Source organism: Grampus griseus (assembly GCF_964374135.1).
Source record: "Grampus griseus genome assembly, chromosome: 19".
Taxonomy (NCBI): domain Eukaryota; kingdom Metazoa; phylum Chordata; class Mammalia; order Artiodactyla; family Delphinidae; genus Grampus; species Grampus griseus.
The window spans coordinates 6,684,859-6,697,446 of NC_139013.1; the positions used below are offsets into that span (position 1 = coordinate 6,684,859).

The following is a 12,588-nucleotide window of genomic DNA, read 5'->3' on the forward strand; positions in this document are numbered from 1 at the left end:
ATGCCTCTGACCTTAGCCCTTCTGCTGCTCTTGGACCTGAGCGCCCGACGAGGCTGGGGCTGCCTGCATTGTGACCACTCGGTGCGGGAGGCCCTGAGCCAGCTGCGCGTCGCCCTCATCCCGGACCGCTTCCATCAAAAGCAGCTGCAGGCCCGCACTCGGGCCCTGCTGCTGGGCATGGAGGGGCCTTTCTTCCGGGACGACGCGCTGAACGCCTTTGTGGGGAGAGTGGGTGAGTGGTGGGGAGGGGAGGGTGCCTAGCACGGTGGAGAAAGGGACCAGTGGGGCAGCCCGAGGCTGGGCCGGGAGACCGACCCTTTGGGGACCACGCCCCCAAGGGGGAGGGCGGGGCCAATCTCGGAGGGAGCTGGAGGGGATCACTTGGCTCTCGCAGGACCCACTGGAATTTCCTCCTCTCTCGCCCCCAGGGATAGAGCACCTGGACCTTGTGGCATCCTTTATCAAGAATCAAACAAACAACTTAATGGTTAATTCTCTTAGAGGTAGGAGCTAAGAGGGAAAGCCTTTTTCCAGCCCCCTTTCCCTTCCTCCCTTTCCACCGTTCACTACGCCTTCTCTTGATGTAAAAATAAAAGCAAACACGCTGTACAGCCTTTACTGTGTCAGAGTTCTAGAAAAGTCTAGGACAGGTCATCAAGGTGGGCGGTATTGTGATCTGCCCTTAACAGAGGGGGAGGCTGAGGCTCAGAGAGGTTAGGCGACATACCCAAAGTCACACAGCTAGGAATAACAGAGCTGAGGATTTGAACCTGGGACATCCAGCTTAGACCCTTATATTCGTAACCATCACCCCATGAGGTTTCTCCTGGTTTTGTATTCAGCAGCTCCTGGGACGCCACTGAAATCATTGTGGCCGTTAAGACAGTTCCCAACGGGAGGGCAGTAGAGGGCCCTGTGGACTGGAGTGGGAGGACGGATCTAAGCCCCAGGAACCTCACCCCACTTTGAGGGATGGAGCAGGGAGAAGGGCACCACGGAAGAGCCCACCATTTTTTTAAAAAGATATGAAATATTTGTGTGTGTGTAGTTTGTAGAAAGCGAGCCCTGAAAGAGGAATGGGGGTGGGGAGGTGGGTAGATTCGCAGAATACTGATGTCGGTTGTCCTAGGATAAGGGAACAGAAGGTGATGTATGCTTTTCTTGCCTATGCTTGTCAAATTGCTGTGGATTTCCATTTCCTTTTCTTTTTCCCTCCCTCCCCTTTTTAATAACGAATATGCAGTAGTCACAGAATCAGGAGGAAATAACAATCATTTTAATTACATTAAAAACTTAAATTTTATCTCAATTTTTAGAATTGCCCTACCATTTAGTGAATATGAAACTTTAAAAAACAATGCACACTAAGGAGTGCAGGGCTTTTGCGGGGGCAGGGAGAGGTAATGAATATTCTAAAATTGTGGCGATGGTTACATAACTCTGGGAATAATCTAAAAGCCGTTAAATTGTGTACTTTATTTTTTTTATTTATTTATTTTTTTAAATTTATTTTTATTTTTTGGCTGTGTTGGATCTTCGTTTCTGTGCAAGGGCTTTCTGTAGTTGCGGTGAGCAGGGGCCACTCTTCATCGCGGTGCGCGGGCCTCTCACTGTCGCGGCCTCTCTTGTTGCGGAGCACAGGCTCCAGACGCGCAGGCTCAGTAGTTGTGGCTCACGGGCCCAGTTGCTCCGCGGCATGTGGGATCTTCCCAGACCAGGGCTCGAACCCGTGTCCCCTGCATTAGCAGGCGGATTCTCAACCACTGCGCCACCAGGGAAGCCCCAAATTGTGTACTTTAAATGGGTGAATTGTATAGTATGTGAATTATGTCTCAGTAAAGCTGTCCAAAAAAAGAGTCCAAATGTGTATAGTCCCCTTTGACCAGGCCCCTCCCTGGGAACTTTAAACACTGGAAGGTCTGTTCTCAGCTGGCGGCCAGGGAGTGAGTTTGGGTTCTCATTCCAGACCTTTGAGAGAGGTGTAGAAATTACAGTGGAGGTCCTGAGGGTGGACTGCCCTGGAATCAAAGCCTGGCTAACCTTCAGCAAGCTAGTTAACATCTTTGTGCCTCGGTTTGCTCATCTGTAAAACGGGAATAATAGCACTCACCCCATAGTCACTGAGAACCATAAAGAGGTCTGTGAAGGTGCAGTTAGCCCACAGTAAGTGCTCAATAAATGTTAGTTATTAAGATGATTATGCTGCATCTTGCGTCTCTGTCTAGAGCAGGAATTGGCAAGATATAGCCTGGGGGCCAAATCTGCAAATAAAGTTTTATTGGAACACAGCCACACCCATTCATGTATTTACTGTCTATGTTGCTTTTGCTCTCCAAGGCAGAGCTGAGTAGGGACAATGACCATATGGCCCTCAAAGCTGAAAATATTGACTGTCTGGACCTTCACAGAAAAAGCTTAGAGCAGGAGGTCTCAACTCAGGCTGCAAGTTGGAATCCCCTGGGGAACTTTTAAGACAGTCCAGGAGCCCAGGCAGCAGCCCATGCCAATTAAATCAGAATATCAGGGGGCGGGGCCTGAACATCAGTCATTTTTAAACTCTCACCTTTTAAAAAAAGTGATTTTTATATTTTGAAAAAATTCAAATGGATAGAAAAGTGGCAAGAGTAGTACAATAAACACCTATACACCATTCTTAACATTTCACTGTATGGTAACCATTGCCACATTTGGGGGGTGTGTGTGTGTGTGTGTGTACCATTTGAGACTTAGTGATACTTCAACCCTAAATTCTTCAGCAGGCAATCAGGCAATCTCCTAAAAACAAGGAAAGACATTCTCTTACACAGTGAGTGTACCTAGGAATTTAATCAATTCCATACTATCCTCTAATATTCAAACCTCATTAAAATGTCCCCAACTGTCTCAATCATGCCCTTCATGGCTAGTTTTCTTTCAGTGCTGGATCTGTTCTGGGATCATGCATTGCATTCAGTTGTCTTTTATGATGATGACATTTTTGAAGAGTCCAGGCCAATGATTTTACCAACTATTATTATATTATTGGGGTTGGTTACATAGGCAAGGAGCACCCAAGTGGCTTTTCTCAGTTATTCTGTCTCCAGCCCCACCAGAGGTCAAGCTGCTACTGTGTTGGCCCAAGGCCACCACCATGAATCACATTGTTAGCACAGACGGTGTGATGTGACCCAAGGCTTCCAAGTAAAGAAAGACACACTTAACAGGCGGGATATTCCAAGGACTTAGAGATTACCTCCCAGGAACGAGGCAAGAACCAAGCCTTTTTTTTTTTTTGGAATGTGCAGGGTTTGGAAAACTCAGACCTGCTGAGTTAACCCTTTACTGTAAAATATAACATGTCAAATGGGGAAAAATACTACAGAGAAAAAAAATAAAGCAGGGACCAGGGGATGGGGAGTACTGGGAATAGGGGCAGGGCTTGCAGGTTAAAATAGGACAGTCAAGAAGGATGTCACTGAAAGGTCAGCACGTGAGAAAAGATGTGGAGGAGAGGGGGAAGCAGCTATGAAAGGGTAGAAGCCTAGGCTAGAAGGCTGTAGGCAGAAAGGACAGCGACTGCAGTGCCTGAGATGAGACTGTGATTGGCATATTCACAGAACCTTGAAGAGGCCAGGGAGGCTGGAGTGGAGAGAGAGGGAGAGATGTAGAAGCTGAGGTCCTAGAGGTAAGGGGAAGGGGATGGGTAGGTTGGTACCCATCAACTGGAAGGGACTTATAATGGTAAGGACTTTCCTCATCACTTCTCTTTTTTTATTTTTTTATTTTTTGGCTGCACCGCAACCAGGGATTGAACCCACACCCTCGGCAATGAAAGCGTGGAGTCCTAACCACTGGACCACTGGACCACTGGACCACTCAAGAGATTATAGTCGAAAACTTCCCTAACATGGGAAAGGAAATAGTCAATCAAATCCAGGAAGCACAGAGAGTACCACACAGGATAAACCCAAAGAGAAACACACCAAGACACATATTAATCAAACTATCAAAAATTAAATACAAAGAAAAAATACTAAAAGCAGCAAGGGAAAAGCAACAAATAACATACAAGGTTATATGTTAACCCCATAAGGTTAACAGCTGATTTTTCAGCAGAAACTCTGCAAGCCAGAAGGGAGTGGCAGGACCTATTTAAAGTGATGAAAGGGAAAATGCTACAACCAAGATTACTCTACCTAGCAAGGATCTCATTCATATTCGACGGAGAAATTAAAACCTTTACAGATAAGAAAAAGTTAAGAGAATTCAGCACCACCAAACCAACTTTACAACAAATGCTAAAGGAACTTCTCTAGGCAGGAAACACAAGAGAAGGAAAAGACCTACAGAAACAAACCCAAAACAATTAAGAAAATGGTAATAGGAACATACATATTGATAATTACCTTAAATGTAAATGGATTAAATGCTTCAACCAAAAGACATAGACCAGCTGAGTGGATACAAAAACAAGACCTGTACATATGCTGTCTACAAGAGACCTACTTCAGACATAGGGACACATACAGACTGAAAGTGAGGTGATAGAAGAAACATTCCATGCAAATAGAACTGAAAAGAAAGCTGGAGTAGCAAGTCTCATATCAGACAAAATAGACTTTAAAGACTATTACAAGAGACAAAGAAGGACACTACATAATGATCAAGGGATCAATCCAAGAAGAAGATATAGCAATTGTAAATATTTATGCACCCAACATAGGAGCACCTCAATTCATAAGGCAAATGCTAACAGCCATAAAAGGGGAAATTGACAGTAACACATTCATAGTAGGAGACTTTAACACCCCACTTTCACCAATGGACAGATCATCCAAAATGAAAATAAATAAGGAAACACAAGCTTTAAATGCCACATTAAACAAGATGGACTTAATTAATATTTATAGGACATTCCATCCAAAAACAACAGAATACACTTTCTTCTCAAGTGTACATGGAACATTCTCCAGGATAGACCATATCTTGGGTCGCAAATCAAGCCTTGGTATATTTAAGAAAATTGAAATCATATCAAGTGTCTTTTCTGACCACAAAGCTATGAGACTAGATATCAATTACAGGAAAAAAAACTGTAAAAAATACAAACACATGGAGGCTAAACAATACCCTACTAAACAACAAAGAGATCACTGAAGAAATTAAAGAGGAAATCAAAAAATACCTAGAAACAAATAACAATGAAAACAGGATGACCCAAAACCTATGGGATGCAGCAAAAGCAGTTCCAAGAGGGAAGTTTATAACAATACAACCCTACCTCAAGAAACAAGAAAAATCTCAAATAAACAACCTAACCTTACACCTAAAGCAATTAGAGAAAAAAGAACAAAAACACCCCAAAGTTAGCAGAAGGAAAGAAATCAAAGATCAGATCAGAAATAAATGAAAAAGAAATGAAGGAAACAATAGCAAAGATCAATAAAACTAAAAGCTGGTTCTTTGAGAAAATAAACAAAATTGATAAATCATGAGCCAGGCTCATCAAGAAAAAAAGGGAGAAGACAAATCAACAGAATTAGAAATGAAAAAGAGAAGTAACAACTGACACTGCAGAAATACAAAGGATCATGAGAGATTACTAAAAGCAACTATATGCTAATAAAATGGACAACCTGGAAGAAATGGACAAATTCTTAGAAAAGCACAACCTTCCAAGACTGAACCAGGAAGAAACTGAAAATATAAACAGACTAATCTCAAGCACTGAAATCGAAACTGTGATTAAAAATCTTCCAACAAACAAAAGCCCAGGACCAGATGGCTTCACAGGTGAACACTCCCAAACTCATTCTACAAGGCCATCATCACGGTCATACCAAAACCAGACAAAGATGTCACACAAAAAGAAAACTACAGGCCAATATCACTGATGAACATAGATGCAAAAATCCTCAACAAAATACTAGCAAACAGAATCCAACAGCACATTAAAAGGATCATACACCATGAGCAAGTGGAGTTTATCCCAGGAATGCAAGGATTCTTCAATATACACAAATCAATCAATGTGATACACCATATTAACAAACTGAAGGATAAAAACCATATGATAATCTCAATAGATGCAGAAAAAGCTTTTGACAAAATTCCACACCCATTTATGATAAAAACTGTCCAGAAAGTAGGTATAGAGGGAAGCTACCTCAACATAATAAAGGCCATATGACAAACCCACAGCCAACATTGTTCTCAATGGTGAAAAACTGAAACCATTTTCTCTAAGATCAGGAACAAGACAAGGTTGCCCACTCTCACCACTGTTACTAAATATAGTTTTGGAAGTTTTAGCCACAGCAGTCGAAGAAGAAAAAGAAACAAAAGGAATCCAAATCAGAAAAGAAGAAGTAAAACTGTCACTGGTTGCAGATGACATGATGCTATACATACATAATCCTAAAGATGCTACCAGAAAACTACTAGAGCTAATCAATGAATTTGGTAGAGGAGCAGGATACAAAATTAATGCACAGAAATCTCGTGCATTCCTATACACTAATGATGAAAAATCTGAAAGAGAAATTAAGGAAACATTCCCATTTACCATTGCAACAAAAAGAACGAAATACCTAGGAATAAACCTACCTAAGGAGACAAAAGACCTGTATGCAGAAAACTGTAAGACACTGATGAAAGAAATTAAAGATGATACAAACAGATGGAGGGATATACCATGTCCTTGTATTGGAAGAATCAACATTGTGAAAATGACTATACTACACAAAGCAATGTACAGATTCAATGCAATCCCTATCAAACTACCACTGGCATTTTTCACAGAAATAGAATAAAAAATTTCACAATTTGTATGGAAACACAAAAGACCCCGAATAGCCAAAGCAATCTTGAGAAAGAAAAACGGAGCAGGAGGAATCAGGTTCCCAGTCTTCAGACTATACTACAAAGCTACAGTAATCAAGACAGTATGGTACTGGTACAAAAACAGATATATAGACCAATGGAACAGGATAGAAAGCACAGAGATAAACCCACACACATATGGTCACCTTACCTTTGATAAAGGAGGCAAGAGTATACAATAGAGAAAAGACAACCACTTTAATAAGTGGTGCTGGGAAAACTGGACAGCTACATTTAAAAGAATGAAATTAGAACACTTCCTAACACTGTACACAAAAATAAACTCAAAATGGATTAAAGACCTAAATGTAAGGCCAGACACCATCAAACTCTTAGAGGAAAACATAGGCAGAACACTCTATGACATAAATCACAGAAAGGTCCTTTTTGACCCACCTCCTAGAGAAATGGAAATAAAAACAAAAATAAACAAATGGTACCTAATGAAGCTTAAAACCTTTTGCACAGCAAATGACGCAACTGACAAAGGATTAATCTCCAAAATACACAAGCAGCTCATGCAGCGCAATATCAAAAAAAAAAAAAAAACAAAAACCAATCCAAAGATGGGCAAAAGACCTAAATAGGTATTCCTCCAAAGAAGATATACAAACACATGAAAAGATGCTCAGCATCACTAATCATTAGAGAAATGCAAATCAAAACTTCAATGAGGTATCACCTCACACTGGTCAGAATGGCCATCATCAAAAAATCTACAAACAAATGCTGGAGAGGGTGTAGAGAAAAGGGAACCCTCTTGCATTGTTGGTGGGAATGTAAATTGATACAGCCACTATGGAGAACATTATGGAGGTTCCTTAAAAAACTAAAAATAGAACTACCGTATGACCCAGCAATTCCACTACTGGGCATATACCCTGAAAAAACCGTAATTCAAAAAGAGTCATGTACCACAATGTTCATTGCAGCACTATTTACAATAGCCAGGACATGGAAGCAAGCTAAGTGTCCATTGACAGATGAATGGATAAAGAAGATGTGGCACATATATACAATGGAATATTACTCAGCCATAAAAAGAAATGAAATTGAGCTATTTGTAATGAGGTGGATGGACCCAGAGTCTGTCATACAGAGTGAAGTAAATCAGAAAGAGAAAAAAAAATACCGTATGCTAACACATATATATGGAATCTAAAAAAAAAAAAAAGGTTTTGATGAACCTAGGGGCAGGATAGGAATAAAGACACAGACGTAGAGAATGGACTTGAGGACACAGGGAGGGGTAAGGGTAAGCTGGGACAAAGTGAGAGAGTAACACTGACGTATATACACTACCAAATGTAAAATAGATAGCTAGTGGGAAGCAGCTGCATAGCACAGGGAGATCAGCTTGGTGCTTTGCGACCACCTAGAGGGGTGGCATAAGGAGGGTGGGAGGGAGACGCAAGAGGGAGGGGATATGGGAATATACGTATGCATATAGCTGATTCACTTTGTTATACAGCAGAAACGAACACAGCATTATAAAGCAATTATACTACAATAAAGATGTTAAAAAAAAAAAAGTAGTTCCTTTGAAGCCAAATTCACCCCAATTTTAGGGAAAGGGAAATGGAGACAGGTGCATTTATCAATATGATAGACCCAACCAGATTGAACATGTGACTGTCAATATAAAAATTATTATATTTTGGTGTGTGTAAGGGTTATAGAGTGACTCAGTTTATCTGAATTCAAAGAATTCATAAAAAGAGGTTTCATTTGTGTGATGCTTTATAGTTAACTGTTTTTAAAGTTGCAGCAATGTTCACAACTCTGTGAAGATTATGTAATCCTTAATAAAAAGAGGAGAAAATGAAAAAAAAAAAAAAAAAAGTAGAGGTAGACTTCCCTGGTGGTGCAGTGGGTAAGAATCCACCTGCCAATGCAAGGGACATCAGTTTGATCCCTGGTCCAGGAAGATCCCACGTGCTACGGAGCAACTAAGCCCGTGTGTCACAACTACTGAGCCTGTGTTTCAGGGCCTGTGAGCCACAACTACTGAGCCCCACTTGCTGCAACTACTGAAGCCCACATGCCTAGAGCCGGTGCTTGGAAGCAAGAGAAGCCACCACAATGAGTAGCCCGCACATGGCAAGGAAGAGTGGCCCCATGCTCACCGCACCTAGAGAAAGCCCACTCACAGCAATGAAGACCCAACGCAGCCAAAAATAAATAAATAAAATAAATAAATTTATTTAAAAAAAAAAAAGAACATAGACCCTAGACTGTTTGAAACCAGAAGACTGATGATGATGCTTGAAACTTCACTTTGATGCCAAGCAATCCGAGAATTGTCCACAAGCTGATCACTCCCTGCTCCTTGAACACTATAAAACTCCTCACTACCCACTCCAAGGTGGGTCACACAGTCTTGAGGGCATTAGCCCCCTGTGGCCCCTTTGCCTGGCAAAGCAATAAAAGCTACTCTTTTCTACTTCACCCAAAACTCTGACTCCACGTTTCTATTCAGCACCGATGAACAGAGTCTGAGTTTCGGCAACAGGATTTTATTATTCTGATATATTAAGAGACGAATTTATAATAACCCAGCGCATCCTTGCATTCCTGGCCATCTCCAGCTCCCACTATAGGGGTCTATTTCCTTTACCACGCTGCCCTTTAAGAGGTGATGGATGAAACTGAGCCAAGCAGGAAGGCGGTTGCCCAGGGAAATTGAATAATTAAGTAACAGAGTCTCGATTCATTCACCATCAGTTTAGGTGGTGTCTTGAAAACTTTTGCTTTGGTAGGAGAAATTTGAGTTAGATGGGTTAACTGGACTATGACGTCGCCTCCTGTGGAGGGCAGTGAAAAACTCTGGCTATAATGGAAATATTCACGGTGCCAGTACAGCCATACAGTTGCCAAATACCATGTTTCGGCCAGCTGCAAAGTAGCTGTTTACAGCATTCTTTCTCCCACCCCACGTTCTACTGGAGGACTCCATTTCCCAGCATTCCCCTGCCCTCAGAGACCTTAGGCCTAGAGGAGCGTGAGCCGCAGTGGTTTCTGGGAAATACAGTCCAGCTGCGGAGCGCAGTTTAAAGAACCAGGACTTGAGGTTCCGAGACAGCGACCGCGCAGGCGCCTTCCGGGACCCGAAGGAGGGCGGGAAGGCCTGGCCGCCGTGCACAACCCGCGGAGGCGCACAGGTGAGTTCCGAACTGGCGGACCCGAGAGGCTGCCGGTGGGTGTGGGCTGACTGAGGCAGGCGCGCAGGAGGCGGACCGAGTCTGCCTGGGTGGGCGGGGAAGGGCGCTGTGGGCGGCGCCCCGCCCCCTCCTGTCACTCGTGAGGCTGACCCAGAGCTCCACTGCCATGGACTCAGCGCACAGGAATTGGGAGCCCGCTGTTTTCCAGCAGTCTAGACGAGTGCGGTTCTGCGGCCATTTCCCAGGAGGGAGAACGTACCTTTTCCTCACTTAGCAGGTGAAGAACAGGCAAGGGAGATTCCATGACTTCTTCCAGATCACGATGCCGATTGAGTTGTCGACGTGGTGTGAAACCAGGGATGTCTGACCCGAAAGCCCTAGCCCCTCTGGGTCTCATCTCCCCTCTCTAATCTCCCACCACCACCCCAACCCCCATTCTGCCTCTCTCTCTCTCTCCCTGTGTCTTTGCTTCTCTTTCTCTGTGTCTGTCCCCTTCTCTCTGGGCCTCTGCGTGCCCCCAGCCTCCATAAGTCTGTGTGTCTTTTCTAAAAACAGTCATTTTCTTCCAAAACCATTGCACTACGCTCACATCAGGAAATGAACATCCATACAATACTATTGATTAGCTAATCTGCAGGCCTTTTTCAGATTTTGCTAATTGTCCCAATAATGTCCTTAATAGCAAAAGAAGATCCTGTGTCATGCACTGCATTCGTTGTCGTCACTTTAGTCTCCGTTAACCTGGAACAGTTCAGTCTTTCTTTGACCTTCATGATCTTAGCAATTCTGAAGATTGCAGACCACGTACTTCTAGAATGTCCCTCAGTTTGGATGTGTTGGTTGTTCCCTTGTGATTAGATTTAGCCTACATGCTTTTGGCAGGAATACCTTAGGAATGATGCTGTGTCCTTAACAGAGCAGGAGCCTGTGATGTCCGCTTGCCCATCACTGGTCACATTGGCCTCGATCACTTGGCTAAGGTGGCATCTGCCAAGTTTCTCCCCTTTAAAAAGTTATCCTCGGGCTTCCCTGGTGGCGCAGTGGTTAGGAATCCGCCTGCCAATGCAGGGGACATGGGTTCGAGCCCTGGTCTGGGAAGATCCCACATGCTGCAGAACAACTAAGCCCTTGCGCCACAACTACTGAGTCTGCACTCTAGAGCCCGGGAGCCACAACTACTGAGCCCGTGTGCCACAACTACTGAAGCCTGCGTGCCTAGAGCTCATGCTCCGCAACAAGAGAAGCCACCGCAATGAAAAGACCACGCACGGCAACGAAGAGTAGCCCCTGCTAGCCGCGACTGGAGAGAGCCCACGCGCAGCAATGAAGACCCAATACAGCCAAAAATAAATTAATTAATTAAATTAATTTAAAAAAAAAGTTATCCTCTTCGTTTTGTAATTACAGTAGATCCCATTATCCTCGGAGGGTACATTCCAAGACCCCCAGTGGATGGCTGAAATCTTGGATAGTACTGAACCCTCTATATACTGTTGTTAACCTAAAGAATAAAGCAGCGGGTTATTTTACCAGCAAAATGGGCTTATTCAGGAACAGCAAAGAATTGCAATTCGGGAGAAGCAGGCTATAGCAAAAGCCATAGGAAGTCCAACAAACAAGAGAGGAACTTTATCTTATAGAGAAAAAAAAAAAAAAACAGGAAATTGAGAGGAGTTCTTTTGAATGAAAGTCCATTAGAGAAAAGTGAGAATTCAGAGTGGTGATGGTTTCTCATTGGCCTAGTTGCTGTGGTAGTTGATTTCTTGTAGGGGATGCAATGTACATCTTTTCTGGTTGGGGCCTATAATAGATGGTTCTTTCCTGCTGAAGCTTCTTCCATTAGGGCCTGTGATGGTTGTGGAGTGGTGCTGCTTGAGAACTCCCCCTCCTGGCCTCCCAACTCCACTTTTTAAATAATCTAATCTAATCTAATTTAATTTAATTTTTGGCTGCGCCACACGGCATATGGGATCTTACTTCCCTGAACAGGGATCAAACCCACGCCCCCTGCATTGGAAGCGTGGAGTCTTAACCACTGGACCACCAGGGAAGTCCCCCAACTCCACTTTAAATGAGGTTCACTTTTATTAATTTTCACAGTTTTTTTCTAAACATTCGTACCTATGATAAAATTTTATTTACAAATTAGGCACAGTAAGAGATTAACAATAATAACTAATAATAAAATAGAACAACTTTAAGAATATACAGTAATAAAAGTTTTGTGAATGTGGGCTCTCTCAAAAAATCTCATTGTACAAATTTAATGCCTCTTCTGTAAAGTACTTATGCTTACGCGCTGTGGCTGTAACTTTTGCAGTTTGTTGGGGGCGTTTTGTTTTTTTGTTTTTTGGCCACGCGGCTTGTGGGATCTTCCTCGACCTGGGATTGGACCCGGGGCCATGGCAGTGAAAGCGCTGAGTCCTAACCACTGGACCACCAGCAAAGTCCTGAATTTCTTTTTCTTTCGTCACAATTTCACAGATAGAAGATTCATTCTTAGCGTAGATCTTAGCAACCTCAGCATATGATTTTTTTTCTTTTGTTTTTTAAATTTTATTTATTT

At 42.9% G+C, this 12,588-nt stretch overlaps 2 protein-coding genes across 2 annotated transcripts in view; both read left to right on the forward strand.

Moving 5' to 3' along the window:
* IZUMO2 (IZUMO family member 2) lies at positions 1 to 10,072 on the forward strand (the record flags this gene model as incomplete). The annotated part of the gene is made up of 3 exons (XM_082676775.1): positions 1 to 232; positions 429 to 503; positions 9,975 to 10,072. The coding sequence occupies 3 exons, from the start codon at positions 1 to 3 to the stop codon at positions 10,070 to 10,072; spliced, it is 405 nt and encodes a 134-aa protein (XP_082532901.1).
* LOC309836725 (zinc finger protein 69 homolog B-like) overlaps positions 9,926 to 12,588 on the forward strand; it is a 19,439-nt gene continuing 16,776 nt past the window's right edge. The window contains exon 1 of the mRNA XM_082676849.1: positions 9,926 to 10,022. The gene's annotated coding sequence lies outside the window, so the exon portion shown is untranslated. The remainder of the gene's footprint in view (positions 10,023 to 12,588) is intronic.